The following is an 18,745-nucleotide window of genomic DNA, read 5'->3' on the forward strand; positions in this document are numbered from 1 at the left end:
TACCACTTTAAAGGAACTGTACAGTACTGGTTGAGGTGGGGATTCATGTTTTGAACATTCCTAAGTGAGATAGTGAAAAGCCTCTTATGAAATATGAAAGAGCATGTAATTTTAAGAAGGATTCAATGTTTATTTGATGAAAATCGGTTTTCAAATGGCTGAGATATCCAAAAAAGTACTAATAATAAAAGGCAACATGCCACAACTTTATTAGGATCTCTTTGTTTCACCTCGTTTTTGGCTATCTCAACCATTTCAAAACCGATTTTCATCGAATAAACTTTTGATACCCCTTAGAACTGCATTCTCTTTGACATCTCATAGAGTGGTTTCTGAACATCTCACAAAACGTGAAAAGCTAAATCCTCACCTCGACCAGAACTGTACACACCCTTTAAATAAGGTCTATTTTAGGCTTAGCAATTAACCTGTCAAGTCCTGGGCAAGTTATCATCTCAACTCCATGAAATCAGCAAGATTTTTACTGCTTTCCTGTACATATGCTAGAGTAAGATTCAATTGACCTGCTTATACATAAAATCTGCACACACGCACACACACACACACAAAATTACCCAAAAGGTTACTCAGTATGTCGTGCTAGTGAATAGTGGAAAGGATGTTTACTTTTCATAAGAACGTAACTTTGTGGAATTCTCTTCTGGCATTCTTTACATGTATATTGTTCTACTGGTGGAACACAACAAAATGCTGCAGCCTTTTCATCCAATGATAACAGCAGGTGGATTCAATCAAAACATTGATATTTCATAACTTTTTGAATCGATTTTCAATTTTCCTCAAATTTCTCTGATGTATTCCTCTACAGTTTGTGCGTTCAATGTATCCACATTATGTTTTGGGTAATTCCCCTTCAAACATGATGTGCAATTGTGACACTGTGTCACAAAACTAACAAAAAGTTGCCAGACATAAATTTTTAGTTAAGAGCAGATTTTGAGAGAGCAGACTTCAAACTTTAAAATGATGTACTTTACCCTAACCAGGCCGGGCTTTTAGGGCTGTTCTGTAGCCGGGAGAGGATTGATTCAACCCCTCCCCCCCCCCCCCTCGAGATCTCGGTCGTCGATCGCGCAATGGCCATAAATATTGGCACATATGTGACCCGCTACAACAAAATGATCCTAAAGTCGGGTGAGGTCGATTATTTGAAAATTGCATGACAAAATTCCCTAATCTTTCTGCTTTAAATTGATATATAACAAATCTTATGAAAATAATCGGGTGCGGAGATATCGATGTTTAAAAGAGAGCATGTCGAGACGTATGGGAAATCACTGTTTCGAGAAAAGCGCCCTAAAAGTTTTCCTTGCGACGCTATCGTGATCAAGTGGCACGTAGTCAGTTTTCACCTCCGGACAATAGAAGGTAAGCCCTAGCAACCCCCGAAATGCTCATTCAAGCACAGCGTCGGCGGTCTCCTCACCGACCAATCAGTGACCAGGATGCCAGGAGAAGCGACTGGGCACAGCGCACCCCGCCCGCACGCACCAGTCGACTTAGCAGTGTGCGAGCTTCACGCTTCGGTTAGCGGCAAGCAGCAAACTGACCAATGAGATCACTCCGGTCGTTGTTAGGGGCGGAGCCTGTATGTGGCGCTCAATCCAAATTTTCGAACCGGTTTCTGCTTGGTTGAAACGCCAAAAACATGGCCCAGAAAAACGCTATTTTTTGGTCTTTCCTTTCATCATTTTGCTTCAAAATTTCGACAGATGATAGAAGACATGTCAGACTCCAATAATATGTCAAAATCAGAAAATCGTACATTTTGACCAATTATGATGCTCTGACTTCAAAATCGATTTTCACGGCTTCGACCGTGCGCGACTTTAGGACCTTTTTGTTGTAACGGGTCACATATACATTTTAAAAAAAAAGAATTTTTTCATTTTCTATATCTTATAAGTTACATTAATTAATATGCATGAATCATAAATTTTGCTCTAATTCAAAAAAATAAAGCTACCGTACTTTGAAATAGCATCTTAATTTTGGTTGATATTCTTTGTAGCATTCCTAACAATGTACTTGAAAAAAAAATTAGGTATCAAAATTAATTTCTGATGTATTCTGTTGTTCTATGAATTCTTATGTACTTCTTTGTTTTTTGACCTTTTTTGTCATTTTTTCCACAAAATTTGTTACAGAGCCTATTAAAGCATAATTATGCTAAAATTGATTGATTTCAGCCATTGAAAGTGAAAATAATCATATCTTTTTGAGTAAGGTGAGAAAACTCTATTTGCGTAGACTTTGTAGACAAAATCATGTTTTTTAGCCATTTTCGGTCTGACAAGAATGTATGAAAGGTTGTGCAGCATCATAACCGTATGCCAGATTTTTGCGAAAGTGGTGTCATAAGATGTGCGAGACTTTGAAAGTGAAAGTCAGCGAGCAGCGTGTCAAAAAAATTTGCACGGCGGAATGGTAATGGGAAATGTCGAGGTTCATACCCCCCCCCCCTCCCCGGCCTTTTTAGGGTTAGAATGAACTTGCCTAACCTTATTCTAATATTGGAAACAATGCACACACTCTGAAAAGTGTGAACTGAGAAAAAAGGCTCTGAAGTACGGGGTCTATTTAAGGACGTTCCTCAGTTCAAGTGAAGTCCATGTCATTTTCTTCAAACTTTCCATACCGTAACTTTATTTGACCCATCCAAAGCCCAAATATGTAAATAAAACCACAGGTTCATGTGCTTGTTTTTCTTCTACAGGACTTTGAAGAATATGACAATCTGCTGTCCAGCACCAAAATGATAGCGTTACAGGATCAAGACCATGATTGGCAACAAAATCTGCAATGACAAACTGAAATCCCCATAATCCTTTCAAAATCCACGTCATTTTCTCCAAATTTGCAAGAATTGTAGAGAAAGGTGCCCAAAACGAGGAAAAGGTTTTAAAGTTTGGGTTTACACTCTCATTCTTGAGCAAGCAGCGCCCTCATGCGGCAGAAAACACCGAAATCTCTCAAATCCATGTCAGGGACGTTTTCTGTTAGGGGTGAGCTAAAGGACAAAGTTCATAAAACTTATGCTGTACATTCAAAACCCATGTCATTTTCATGAAACTTGACCAAATTGTAGAAGAAGGCTTACTAATTCCAGAAAAACAATAAAAATTTGAGGTTCGTGTGCTAGTTTTTGTGCTTGCAGCACCCCCATATGATTGAAATCATCCTAGGACCCCAAAATCAAATCAATTATCAGATTAAGCTGAAATTGAGCATGCTTTATTAGCACATTCTGTAGAATGATTAATACCGACTTTTAAAGCAGTAGCGTCATCCTTTTTAAAGTTATTAGATTTGAACGTGAGTATGAACATGGTTTTTAAGAAATGAAAAGGGAACTTCTTATAGGCACACCTAATCTACCAAAAAATGTTTAGGAAAAACTGCTGAAAACACAATTTCTTGTTTGCTTTATGATCCCAAACTTAAGTATAATGTAGAATAAGACTTACTCTTTCAGAAAATATGAAAAACTTCAGATTGACTGGGTTGACCCATTTAACCTACAGTTTGTATTTTTAGCTCTCACACAAAATCAGTGCTTGCGACTTTTTGTTGGTTTTGTGACGCGTGGTCACAATTGTCCTTGCAGATTGTCTGAGTGGTTGATCCAAGTCTCAAGAATCTTGGTACATGTGAAGTTTTCTTTTAATGTTTGGGTCACTGCAGATTCTATTTTTTTCAGTTTGTGTCATTTCCCTGTTATTTTCTCATTTTTAAGCTAGGTTCATTTTAATCCTCAACCCTATTGGGTTATTGAGGGGTAGCTTGACAGCAAGAGCAGCAGGAATACTGTGTTTGTTTTTTGTCTTGAATTTACTTTGTCTGTGTCATGCATACATGTGAAGAGTTCCTTTCCAACAGAAATGTATTGGTTTTTACTAATCCATACAGTAAACTCTTCGAAATATTGACATTCTTGTGAGGAAATTAGGAAAAAATAGTTCTCTTCCATAAGGTGCTAAATCCAGCTGGATCCACCCAGAAATCAATGTGCATGCTTGTCTGCACTTTGACCCCATAGTAAGGCTAGGCTGTAGCTGTGTACTATAGCTTTCCAGATGACCTGCATACAACTTGATTATAAGCTGCAAAATGTTTCTTATTTCTATACATATGAATTCTTCACATTGGACAGATGGAGTATACACTGTACAGAGAGAAAATGTGTAGACATAAATCATACCAAAAGAAAAAAAAAAATATGTATAATATATAGTGGGATGATACTGATACTTGAACCATACGCCTCTGTCATCTGTGGAAGAATATAATCAAGACAATAATGAGGACAGAAGATGTTGCAGGATGCCGGCTGGTGGAAGCTTTTGACCTTAGGTCTTCATCAGCTTTATTGTCTCGATTACATATATATACAAAGTCACAGAAACTAGCCACACAATATTTACATGTTGTAAACTGTACATCACTGTGCTCTCTCTTTTTGTTTCAAAACATGCTGAAATCAGAAAATTTCCCAAGATATTGATTCATTACAGATCAATTTAGACACAAACAGATTTATCTAAGGGTCAATTCCAGCGTAACGGACATGACATTCAGACCACTTTTTTGTGATTCAAACCATCACACAGTGAAATTGGGAGTCTCCAAAAGTTTCTAATTGAGTTTATCAGACACATTTAAGTATATGGAATGTACACTGAAAATTTCATGGAAATTTATCAAGTGGTTGTTGAGAAATTGCATTTTTAGCGAGCGTAACGGACATGACACTGAATGGACAAGGCATTTTGATCTACTTACCATTATGAAAATTCCTGTGAATTTTTGGATAAGATGCAGCTGGTTTTGGTCTTGATTAAAGCTTTAGGTCATGCTTTACTCATAAAGTCCTAATTTAGAGTAGTTTTACTGTTCATTATTTTTTAATAGTTTAAAATATTGCGTAACGGACATGACACTTCGAGTGTAACGGACATGACAGTTTTGTCCACTTTTTGTAAGCTAAGAGAATTTTTTTATTACAAGGTATAGCAGATATTCAATTGTTGGCATAGTAAGGTTAGAACATAGGGACACACATCATAACTGCAATCATGTAATATTTCTTATATTTATACCATTTTAGGGGGGTTAGTCTTTGTATATTTACAAAACAAACAAATATAAAAAAAAAATTGCTCCTGCACCAGCTAGCTACAATTAGTGACAAATTTCCAGTTACTACCACCCACCATAGCAAAACAGGACATATTACTATCTTATACTGTGGTTATTTTTTTCTTAGTGGCCTAATATTTGATACTTAGTATTATACACTAGTGTAACGGACATGACACCCTTGTAAGGTGAACCATATTTTCACTTCTTTGTTTCAAAATAAAAAGATTAAAATAACTGCACACTGCTAACTACATTATGTTCTTGAGCAAAACATCAAAAAGTCCTTTTATTGCAGGTTTCAGTGATCTAACAGCTACTCTAAAGCACATGGAGTACAATGCCCAGAGTACCACAATGGCATACATGTACAACACAGAAGATCATGTCTCCATATCTGCGGATAGGCAAAGAAAACAGAACAAACCAGAACCAGATCTGTATGAAATAAAAAGTTTGAATACAACATCATTAAAATGAACTCAGGATTGCATCAACTTTTATGCAATGAAACAGGACCACAAAACTGTTTGGTACCATTATCAAATTAATGTTATCATCTGAAAGAATGATGTAAATTTTATTTCTGCAAAATTCTTTCATTTGGCATTAATGTCATCCTTGGAGTAGAATCATCCTCTGTTATCCAATCTTGGATAGACTATTGTAAAAACTTCCACTGCTAATTACCAGTACTTTATCATTGTCAACAAATGCTTTATTTTCTTGGCTAGAAGTGAATGATCAAGCCCCCTTTTTTTTTCTGAGGATTTTCACAACATATACTGGTAGTCCATTACCATGTAGAGTGGTCACCTGGGCAACAAAGTATGTATTGTTTTCTTCACAGCAAATTCAACTCATACAAATTGTATAATCAACTTCTTGCTTGCTTAGGCTTGCCAGAGTGGTGTACTGGTTACATTATTCTCACCAGCTTGTGAGTAGGACTTTTTGAAATACTGGATGCTTTCCCTACAACCTGGTTGTAAATGATTATACAGTGTACCTTTCAGTGGATAAACATCTTCTCATAGCATCTCAAAATTGTGCTTTTTGTACGATGCTGTGTGCTGTCATATATACCGGTATATCCCTTGGCATAAAGGTACATCTAGTTTAGTTGTATTGATGAAATGGATAGGCAGCATTCAGACCGACTTTCTCTGACGATAGAGCTACATGTACTGTCAACACGCTTAATAAAGAAACAATTCCATTCTCAGCCCTCTTGGCAAGTGATATCTCATTAACATGCCACTGAAGGTGTGGATTTATAGAGTCATAAAGATCAGAGAGGTACATGTATGGATGCAGCTCAAACTTTTTTTTTTTTTATTATCATTGAAGACATTGATGCTGGTGACATTTGGATTCTTTGTTGTATCATCAGTGATCATGTTCATTGGATGCACGAGGATCCATTTGTGCAGGAGTTCCTGGCTGTTGTGTTGACTCCATGGCGAATATGTGTTAAATGTTGTCTACAATGTACTTATATGTAGAAAGTGCTCATTTTAAGTATTGAAGGGAAGGCCAACAGTGAAAACTCCATTGTCTAAATACTCCTTGGAATGACAGCTGCTGTTTATCAGTCAGGATTACAAGAGGTGGGAATGGATCAAATCGGTGTAACAGGGTAGCAAGATCATCTGAAATCAACAGTCTTCCAGTGGCAGAAAGCAAAGTCTGCTTGTTTTTGTTTTATTGAGTGATGTGCAGACTTAATTATTTACTCAAGTATAGAAATGTCCTACTATCCTCAAGCAATTAAAACTAATCACCACCCTGTTTCACTGAGCCACAGTGTTATTTCTGCCACTTGTCTAATATGAGGTGTCATGTCCGTTACACAAAGCGTCATGTCCGTTACGCCATTTACAGGAAAACTAGAAGTGGTATAGAAAAGTGGTTTCCACACATGCAAGGGGATTCAATCCTAACATAGAAAATGAATTTGCAGCAACTTTACACTAATTTCCTCTTGGCTATGAAAACTTATAGTAAAAAACGTAACGGACATGACGCTTCAAATGTTACAGAAATCACACAACTTTGAGGATCAATGGGTCAAAAACTGATGAATGCTGAGGAAGTTGGTTGTGATTTTCCGTTGATATATACACTGGACTATAATTCAAAAGCTGAACAACGCCTCTAGAACATATCTGGCCTGCTTTAGAGACAGGAACACTAAACTCTTTAAAAATAGCCAAATTTTTGCCTCATTGCAACACATCATACAGTATTTTCATTGCCTGAGAAAAATACAAAATTTTGTAATGACAAAGATGAGACTAGTGAAAAATTAAAATATATATGTTACTTTTTCAGAATATTTGAGAACTTAAGTGAAACTCAAAACTTCATTTTTTCACCAAAGTGAACATTTCTCATGGAATTGCCCACAGACACATTTTCTTTATTCTATAGTTGGAACTCCTATGGGACATGTTTTGTCATACTTTATGTTCTACTTGAACTCTGACTTACAGAGTGGCGATCACATGACCAACCTCCAGACCATCACGGCCAGGATGGAGATCCATGGCCCTGCTGTGGATGTGTCAGTGATGGCAACCAGGATCCGCACCCACTGTCTGGAGATCTCCACTTTCTGGCTCCATGTTGTGGAAGTGGTCGAAGACGGTGAGTACAGTATCAGCTATTTTCTGTTTTAGCGACAAAGCTCAACTGGTTGTCACGCTCCTACTCAAGTATGCACTATGTGTTTCAACATATATTGACCCTCCTGATAATACATGCAAGAAAACTATTGGCCTACATGATGCACAAAGAAGAAAAATATCCAGTTGATTAAGGCTTGAATACAAAAGACATGCTTCTAGCATCCTGCCTTATTTGAAAAACAAAGAAGGAGGAGGCCTTTCTTCCTCCCAAAGTGCCCCGTGACACATTTTCCAAGTCAGCTGGCGTAACTGACTGGCAGTGATTATCTTGGGAAATTCAAGGTCATGGGGTCAAGGTTTTGGGTAAAAGGTCATGGTCAACTCCTCAAAATTTCACTATTTCCCTCACAGTATCTACAATGTATGCAATGCCTACAGGATTTTTCTTGATACTTAGTACTCAGAAGAGATTCGCTGGGATAGGATTTTGCCAAAAAGTCAAAGGTCAAGTTTTAAAACACTCAATTTCAGTTCTTGTCCGTATCTCTGAAGTGGACATGGTATCATGAAGCTGAATAGTATTTATGTATGTACTGCCTGACAGTGATTCTCTTTGGAACTTTAAGGTCATTGTGTCAAAGGTCAAGGGTCAGAGGCTACGATGAAATGTTAGAATGTTACTATTTAATACTGAAATTACACTTTTTCTCTATACCTTGAAAATTACCAAATGCATAAACTTATAAAAGGGTCTAAAGTCAAGTAAAAATCCTCAAATCCCTATTACCTCCTTTCTTTGACAACATAGCCTTACATCCAATTAAACCTAGTTATAGGAAAGCGAACAATCAACACATTTGTGATTTAAGCATGTCGTTTTAATATAGGTTTTCCTGTCCATTTTCACACTTTTAAAATTCATTTTCAAAGATTTTTTAATCAAATTCGTCCCAAGAAACTCACAGAATGCAAATCCTAATTTCAGTTTAGTCAATGGTCATTGTAATTTGTTTTTAAAGTCAACCATTTTCAAAGACATCGCATTCAAAATCATCAATTGTCATTGAAATTTGTCCCCACTGCCCATCGTTGTAAGAGTCAAATCCGTGTTTGTTCGCACAATTTCATGAATATTTCAAACAAATTCGTCGGATAGCAGTGGTCTTTTAGTGTGAGGGTGGACTAATTCTAAGCCTGCATTACCTCACTTTTTCCCTTTATTGGGATAAGTAGACATTATTCCTAAACTGCTTGACAATATAATTATGCACACACACACACACACACAGAACCCGAGACCTTTGGATTGCTAGCCCTGGGCTCTACCGACTGAGCTATAGAAAGCTGTAGTTCAGTGTTCGTCCCCAAAACCTTAAAGGAAACCTCCGAATGATTTTCATATTTTTACATTTGATCAACTATTAATTTAGTTATACTGAGGACAAAGTTTCAAAATTGGGATGAAGAATAAGAATATTTTCAAAATTTAGAACAAATTGCAGTGAACAAGGATGATGACATGGCAGAGTCACCATAAGAATACATGAGTTGGGGCTCAAGGAAGCAGAACAAAAGAAGAAGGCATGCATAGATTATACACAGGTGAACTCGCAAGCAAGCGGTATTGTAATGGAATTACACTGCTACATTTCTGAAATATGTGAATCTCCTATGTCATCATCCTTGTTCAGTGTAATCTGTTTAAGGTTTTTCAAAGTATTGTTTCTCTGCTCAAGAACCACAATAAATTCTATAAATCTATACATGGAGTTGTTGATTTATGTACTACATGATGAGAAATTATGAAAATCGTCTCGATTGTCCCTTTAAATTCTCAGATGCTTGAATGGTCAGAAGCTATAAAAGTTCATTTCTGTTCTGTTTTCTTCTGTTAGCGATTGTCACATGTAAAATTGTCTGGAAATCATGGATCACTGTGTTCTTTTGTTTGACAGTACATATGTTTGTCACTGTGTGTTCTGTGTGTTCTGTGTGTTTGTATGTGTGTGTGTGTGTGTGTGTGTGCACGCGGGCATGTGTGTGCATGTTTGTCTATGTTTTTTTGTGTAGGGGTACTGTATACGCGTGTGTATGTTACTCATAAATGCGGAAAAAGTAAACAGTTGCAGGAAAAATTAAACAACCATGAAATCACAACGGAAAACATGTGAGACCAATATGAAAGAAAATTTGTCGTATGTGATCGCTAAAAGATGAAATTGCTTTGCTGTTATGTGGGCAGCAAGTGTGACGGACAAATTTGAATTGTAAATGACAAAAATGTGTGACAAATGACTAAATTGACTAGACTGTTCAGAAATGATCGAAGATGAATTTGAAACTAAGATCGGCAGATATATTGGGACGAAATTGAACCACAAATCTATTATAAAATTGATTGAAAAAAAAAGTTTGATAATGAATAGGAAAACCTATATTTTGACAATTATGTGAAACTGTCGTCACACATTGTCAAGATGTACTTACATGTAGATCTGTTGGGAGAACCATGCATTATGGCGGAGGCATACCAGTCGCCATAGCGATATTTCAAGTTTCAATATAAAGCATACAAAAAATTGTAAATTGAGCTATAAACTCCCTTGACATCAGTTTTGAGCATTTGGCTTGAAATTGTCTACATAAAGCCATAATAGTATGTAGGTGTGTAAACTTTATTTTTGACATTGTCAAACAATTTATTGCCGTGGTACATTGTAACAGCATTCCGTAAAGACAATCATAAAAAAAAAGATACTGGAGATTTGCCAAATTCCCGTATTTTTTTATACATTGGACTTGAAATTTGCCACATGGGATCCATATATGTGACCCTGCATCACAAAACCAACAAAAAGTCGCCAGGCATGGATTTTTAATTAAGGGCAGATTCTGAAAGAGCAGACTCTGAGCTTTAAAATGATTTATAACTCAATGCAAATGGACTCCCCTCACCTACCTAAATACTGGAAAGAAAGCACACACTCTGGAAAAGTGTGAACTGAGAAAAGAGGCTCTGAAATACAGTGTCTATTCAAGTGCTTAATCTTTACCAAGAAGTGCTGGCTGTGTGATAGAAGGGACAACACACAGGATGTAAACCATCGGAGCAACAACAATTAACTCTTAATGTGCCAGGCCCAAAACCCCTAACGTGCCAGAGGTTTTTATCTAATGCCAGAACGTTTCGAAACTGGACTGACAGTGAAATTTAAAACCGCCATATCTCTGAAACTATTGACTGTTTTGAATTGAGTTCTACACAACATATATCAAGAAATTATCGTTCTTCCGTGTCATGCAGTCAGTTTGCCATAATATCTATCTGAACCTGAAATATTGCAGAAATAATTGATACATCAAAAAAATTATTAGAAATGTTTGTGCATTGGAGGAAAAAAGAGTCAGTCATGTTTTTCTTCAATAGAACGCTCCCTTGACTCTGTGAGAAAGTTTTAGAGCCAAATCTCCTCTTTCAAATGATAACAAAATTGCCTTCTAGAATTGTATGATTCCAAAGATACTAGCAGTTTATTTTGTCTTAGCAATTTCTCTTTCTGCCTCAGTAATTCATTACCAAATCTGAGTCCTTTAGTCCCAGATCCTGTATTTCAAACTAAAGTAATTGTCCCGGGCCCTGGAAGAGTGTCTTTTGTCCACTTGAGAAGGAAGAACCTACTAATCCTTCTTTTGTCTAAGTGGACTGCGGGTGGGGGGGGGGGGGGGTACTCTATTGAAATCGGCAGGCCTTTGTCCGCGCGCAATTCCTATGCTAGATAGGGGATGATTAGTGACGTTCACCAAAACAAAAGGATGAAAGACTTGACCGACGAACGAAAGCTGACTCTCTTTGAGGGACAAAATCAAAGCAGCTTCCCGCAGGACAGCAGCCAAGCGGAACAATGCGAGTGGAACCGCATAGACAATACACGCAGATTCAATAGCATACACACGCATGGTTTACCAATGAGACTTTTGATCCAAACACATCTCGCAGAGGGGTGCGCTCACTGCGGATTTTCCCGACGCGAAAAAAATACATGTAGCTGAAAAATTATGTATTTACTCAAAATTTTCCAATGTAAGCATCCTCATATTTTTAGTGGAAATGATGGCTATGCTAATCAGCTAACAGTACATATCATAGACAGTTTCTTTGTGTAACACATTACGTACCACAAGAACTTAAATGATCAATGCTTTTCTCGCTCTTCTTAGTCGCCGATCGGCGACCATGGCACGTCAGGACTAAGGTCGCCGTTCGGGCCGCACGATAAGAGTTAAAGGGATTATCAGATTTAACTGAAATTAAGCATGCTCTATTAATACAATCTGTCCATGCTTAATGCCAACTTTCAAAGCAGTAGCATTCTCCTTTCAAAAGTTATTAGACCTGAAAGTGAACAGTGTACAAAGGATTTCAAGAAATGGAAAGGGGCTTCTGAAACATACTTGTATCATTCCACTCTCCCCCCAAAAAGGGTTGTAGAAAAACTATTGAAAACCCACTTTCCCATTCATGTTATGATCCCAGACTAAAAAGTAATGAAGAAGAATGATACACTTGTAGCTCTTTCAGAAAATATGAAAAACTCAAGATTGACTCAGTTGACCCATTTCACACTTTTGAGTCCTCACGTAAAATCAAGGGGTGCGACTTTTTGTTTATTTTGTGATGCACGGTCACATATGTAAATGTGCGAACTCAAACTCTTTTCATTGTTGAACAGTGTGTTGCCATGGTAACAGCATTTTTTAATGAAAATTCTATAAAAATATTCTAAAGTAAACTTTGTTAATTTCCCCAGTTTTTTATTATTTTGTTTCGAATTTGGCACATGTAGCATGTAGATGTGCAGACTTCATACTATGTCATCATCAGTGTGTTGCCATGGTAACAGTATTTTTAACATTGATAAATCCATGCAAATAACCAGTAGATTTCCCCTTTCTTTCACACTTTTGCTTTCTTTTTTTTTTTCTCTCTATTCCCCACTTCCCCAGTTTCCCGCACTCTTTGTAGTTATAAGTTTTCACCCCATTTTCCCCCTTTCCCTTAGAGGTATCCACATGTTACAAGCTTAGTCTTTTGAGTGGGTACCTCCACTTTTTTTTTCTCAGGGTGTATATAGAGTGTATGTATCTTTATTGTACTGATCATGTAGACATGAACATGTTGTTAATCCTGTTTGGTTATGTACATTTTCAACGATTCGCATGTCAAATTCATAATAATGTTTCTTGTACATTCTGTTGAAGGAAGAAAGTGAAAATAATGTTTGAATTTGAATTTGAATTTGAATTTAGCTAATTCCCTCAGTTTTTCAGCATTTCACTTGAGCTTTTGGCACATTTGACCACTTATTTCAAAAGATCAATTAAAAGGCTGAAAATAATGGAAGAAAATGTCAAATTAAAATTCAAATGAAGTGAAAGAGGAAGCAATATTAACAAAAGTGGTAGGAATTTGAATTGATTTCTCAAATTAAGGAAAGTTATAAATGACATATGGTTCTTTAAAGGGATGGTACAGTATTGGTGGAGATGAGAACTGGGCTTTTATTTTTTTTTTTTGCGAGATACCAAGAAAACACTTATGATATAGTACAGAGCATACCATTTTAAGAGAAATTCAAAGTTTATTTGATGAAAATCATGTTTGGAATGACTGAAACATTCAAAAATAAAGTATGAAAAACAAAGCGATTGTAATAGAGTGTGGGTCCCACACTTTATTAGAATCGCTCTTTTTTGGATATCTCAGCCATTTCAAAACCAATTTTCATCAAATAAATGTTGAATTCCTCATAGAATTACATGCTCTTTCATATTTCATAAGAGGTTTCTCATTATCTCACCAAAAAAAAAAAAAAAATGTTAGAAACCTGAAATTAGGTCTCAACCAAAACTATACAACCCCTTTAATTTGCCTCATGAACTCTTCAACAACTAACTTAAAGAATGAAATGAAGATATTGTGTTCATTTAATCATCATTGTGCCCTTACTCCGTAAGTCATTTTAAGTTTGAGTCGACAGAAAATTTTTATTTTCCCTCTTTAGTTTCCCACTATTTGTTTCAGCCTATAAAGAGAAAAAGAGTAAGAAAGCCTATTTTTCATATCTTGCATTTTGTTAAACTGGTCTTTTGTTATCAATGTTATCTTAAAGGGCATTTGCAAACAAAAAAGAACATGTCAATTTTTGCAATTTTTACTTTTGTGTCTTGGAGGACAAAAACGAATGTGTTCACTAATGGGTGAAATATCCCTTTATGTTACCTACGCAATTTTTTTGTACTAGGTCAATAGTCAATTAAATCACCTTTAATATGATATATGATACATTGATTTTTATCGAAATATTTGAAAAATATGAACTTGAAAAAGTGTTTTTCTTTCTTTCTTTTCTTTTCTTTTCTTTTTTTTACTGAGTGTATAATGTACCACCTGGGGTGATGTTTCTAGATATCAAATAAGATCTTTTCGTCTTAAAATAATAAGAATTTTAAAAAGATAAAAAAATAAATAAATTATATAAATAGTGGGAAAGAGATCATAGTTTTCTTATTACATCTGTAGTTTTTCCAAAGAAAAAAAAAGTAATTTACTTTCCCTATTAAAGGACAAGTTCACCTTCATTAACATAAGGATTGAGAGAATGTAGCAATATTAGTAGAACACATCATTTAAAGTTTGAGGAAAATCGGACAATCTGTTCAAAAGTTAGGAATTTTTGAAGTTTCTGTGCAGTCATCGCTGGATGAGAAGACTACTGCAGTGTATGATGTCACATGCGTACAACAATATAAGGAAAATATAAAGAGAATTTCACAAAATTTCATCTTTTGAAAAAAAAAAGTACACTTTGCCTTGACTCGTTACTGACATATGTAATGGATAATATTATTCCCATTGCCTATAGAAAGAGGCAAGTCAAGTGCTCTTTTATTCTGCAAAAAAAAGTGAAAATATGTTGAATTTTCTTAACATTTTCGTTATACTGTTGTACTCATATGACATCACGAGCCTTAGTAGTCTCCTCATCCAGCGGTTCAAACACAAACATTTTAAAAATTCATAACTTTTGCATCGATTGTCCAATTTTCCTCAAACTTTCACTGATGTGTTCTACTAATATTGCTGCATTCTCTGAATCCTTATGTTTATGAAAGTGAACTTGTCCTTTAAAGCAAATGTATATGTAGTCAACCACATCACGACTTCTGACCATTACCTTTCTTTGTCACAGGTGCCATTGCCAAGAGGAGCGTCAGCAGTGACTCAAATGAGAAGAAAGCCTTTAAGTTCTTCAACTCCAGGAAGTTGGTCAAGGTGTACCTTGTGGAGTAAAATGTTAGCCAGTTGCAATGATTTAGTTTGCAAATGTTGCAACTGTCTCTGAAGTACATAAGTTGAGTTTAAAAAGGAAAAAGGGAGGATAGACAGTGCTTCTGGTTGTAAATACAATATGCAATGCACAACACAATCACCCTTGCACAGCTGATATCAGCTCTCATGATTTGTGTTTTTCTTTTAATAGTGACAGCGCTATACAATTGTACAACGAAAAGCTGAGATTACATAATGATGCCAGCATGCGGGGTGTACTGTATTTTAATACAACGAAATCTAAATTCTAGATTTTTTAGAGGATTTTGAACAAAACATTCACACCGTAGTCTCATAGATTGTCCTTGTCTACCCTTGTGGCCTTGCTATGAGAGGCATGACCATGTACAAAGTACATTTTATCACTGTATGTAGTGATAAAGAGTGAAATTTCTGCTTCGGTCTAACCTCTGGGTTCACTCTATCAACCTAAGTGTACATCAAATCACATGATTTGCATCTTTTTGTATTTATCATGATGATACTCTTTCTTTCACAGTCCTGTGGATCTATAGCAGTTTTGGACATAATGCACAGCCATTTGAAAGTTATTACAGTGTACTAATCTAATGATAAAGTTATTTCATCTGAATAGTCACATCTCTATCCACTTGTGGAAGTCCCTTGAGAAATACAATTATGGTTTGACTAATCAAAGGATCTTTCCCTATTTAGATTCAAATCTGCAAAAGAGAGAATTTAGTGGACATATGCCCACTATTCAAGTCATTGTGAAGTATAAAGTGGTCCTGCCAACTCATTGGTTTCAATCCTACAGTATTTTCTATTATAGGAAACAGATGATTGAAATCATGTTCCTGTAACCTTTCCAAAATGTTCAGTGCAACTCTGTTATCAGATTGGAAAGACAAAATGTTGGAATTTTGTCTCAATTGAGATTTTTAAAGTGTGATCCAAACAAAAGACAAAACAGCTTGCTTGGGACAAGCTGAAGCAATGAATGAAATCTTTACTAAAATACTTCATTTGAGATACTCTTCTACTCACAAGCTGCTTCTATCCTTCTACGGTACATTCATGCCCATGTTCATGCATAATCTCTTTTCTTTCTGTGCATTACAAACAAAACTGACTAAGCATAGACCATGTCTTTGCCACCCACATTTGTTAATTCATTTAACCTTCACAGTATGCTCATTTTGTTGTATGCATCATATTGCAGTTTTTTTCTTTAAATTGTGTTATCCGTTATACAGTATCTAAGTGGTTGTTTTGCTGTTGTGACTTCATTCAGGTTGCTAGATAAATAAGTAAAAAGAAAAAAACATAAGTCTCGAACAATTATACTGCAGTATGTTACGTTGTATTGTAAATTACTGTGAATGGGAATGAATGGATTTGTAACAATATATCTTGTACTAAATTCTAAGAATTATTGCACCATCACTATGATGTTACTATATATTATTACTCTACTCTTGCACAAAATAGTTTAAATGGAATTCATATCAGTCTGCTATCAGCTGGAATTGTAGTTGTCAAAAAAGGAATAGCTGTAGCTGGTCTCATCTTGTTTCTTTTGTTACTTTTGCTTATTGTTGCTGCATGCTCCCAAGATATTTTCATTCTTCATCTCTTCAAATTAAGACCAACAGCAGTAGTAGTATCAGTATTGAGATAAGATGAGAACCTACCTTACAGACAGCTATTAATTGCAAGAATGGGACCAGATTTATTATTTTTGATCACTTGGAACTTCCGTTCATATAATGCCGATGGTTTCTCAATAATTCATTCATGATAGAAGCAGTCAAGCAGTAGATTCTCTCTTTCTCATCATCTTCTTTTCTTTGTGTTTCATGAAATCAAGACCTATGATTGGTAGTCGGATTTTTTTTTTTTGGGGGGGGAGGGGGCAGTAGCAAAAAAAAACAACAACAACAATGCAAGCAACAGTATTGGAAGTGTATACAATATACTGTATAAACAGAAACATTGACAGCATGGAAATTTCACCCTTTTTTTTTCGTTTTGGATTGGTGACTGGCATTCCGAGCAAAATTCTTTGCAAAATTGAAGTTTTATGCACATGAAAATTTCTGCTTTTAGTAGATTTATGTCCATTTTCTCCATTTCATGTAGTGAAAATCTCTTTCGGCTTTAATGTGCTTGTGAGATGAGGTGTCTATACTAGTTAGGTAGAGTACAGAGAATAAATAATTTGTTACATGTACATGTTTTGGGACACTGCTTTTTTTTTTGTCTTGTTATTTTCTGAATCTGAATTGATGTGGATTAAGTTTGATTGAGGCATATGTAGCATTGTGTGGCAATGTAACAGCATTCAACCAGAAAAATAAGTAGGCTTTCATTGTTAAAATATTCCTGAGTCCAGTCACTTTGATGTTGTATCATGATAGCCTATCCCCTAAGTTTACTGAACATTTACTTCCTATGAAAGTATCACAACATTTTCTAAACTCTTTTAGCTTCAAATGATGAGTAGCCCCAACTTGCTTTAAAAACAGTGTTTGCAGCTTGGAGAGTCTCCATGTTTTCTATCTAAACTTAAAGCTTGGAAACCCAATGAAGTGAAAGTAGTGTTGTTGAAAGTCTTTGTCCAGCTATTTTGTCTGTTTCCTGTTAATTTTCTCCATTTTCCACACAGGAGATACCCTGTACATGTGTATGAAAGTGTGAATAAAGACCCAGCAGATTGAAAATCCAGCAGTATCTCTAATACATGGACATAATCATGAATATAATGTTAAGAGTGTACTAAGTATTGGGTTTACTGAATTATTCCTCACAGTGGTTATATGGAGATTTTAATTTCCTATTAACATTCAAGCACGATGAAGGTTGACTCAGTTCACTAGAATATACCCATAACTTCCGAGCCCCCTTTGTACCATAGGGGAGTATTCCTATGTGTTTTATCATTTTTGTAAGTTAGTTTGGTGGTTTTTAAGTGTTCAATTTTTGATGAAATATTTTGAAGCTGAGAATCTGTGCTTTCAGAATTTGACCTTCACTCTGATATCTTATTTAGTATGGGTTGTGTAATGCAGGGTCATTACTTTATTCTTCAGTCCTTTTAAGGATATCTTACAATGTGCATGATGAACATGAAAAGTCAAGATGTGTCTCTGTATTTATAGATCACTCTTAAGATAGGTGTTTATAACCAAGTCATGTGTTTGATTTTGTGTCCAAGATTTGGTGTTAAATACTGACTTCATGTACTCATTTAAGATTGATGTTGCATTTTATCAACAGAAATTATATTGTAGTGTGCATGCACAGTATGAATAAAATGATCTATCCTAAGTACATTTGTATTGTCATTTTTTGTCTTCATATTTCCTTATGCATCCATCCACTTGCGTCAGTGTACAGGTATTATTCAGAAAATTATCGTCTGGGTTGTTTGTTTGACAAAACTGAAATTGAATGAAAAATATCAAAGGCAAGGCTATGCCTGTAGACTAAAGTAACCATGATTTTTACCTGTCCTGAGTTGAAGGTTGGAGTGCCATGGAGCTTGCTCTATAGCTATTATTGTTATTATCATTATTATTACTATTATTATTATTATTATTAT

At 35.7% G+C, this 18,745-nt stretch overlaps 1 protein-coding gene across 2 annotated transcripts in view; it reads left to right on the forward strand.

Moving 5' to 3' along the window:
• LOC140244176 (integral membrane protein 2B-like) overlaps positions 1 to 18,471 on the forward strand; it is a 76,422-nt gene extending 57,951 nt beyond the window's left edge. For both annotated transcript variants that reach the window (XM_072323806.1, XM_072323807.1), the window contains exons 5-6: positions 7,656 to 7,809; positions 15,041 to 18,471. In XM_072323806.1, coding sequence (XP_072179907.1) covers positions 7,656 to 7,809; positions 15,041 to 15,141 — 255 coding nt within the window. In that variant the 3' untranslated portion in view covers positions 15,142 to 18,471. The remainder of the gene's footprint in view (positions 1 to 7,655; positions 7,810 to 15,040) is intronic.
• The last annotated feature ends 274 nt before the right edge of the window (positions 18,472 to 18,745 follow it).

Source organism: Diadema setosum, chromosome 21 (genome assembly GCF_964275005.1).
Source record: "Diadema setosum chromosome 21, eeDiaSeto1, whole genome shotgun sequence".
Taxonomy (NCBI): domain Eukaryota; kingdom Metazoa; phylum Echinodermata; class Echinoidea; order Diadematoida; family Diadematidae; genus Diadema; species Diadema setosum.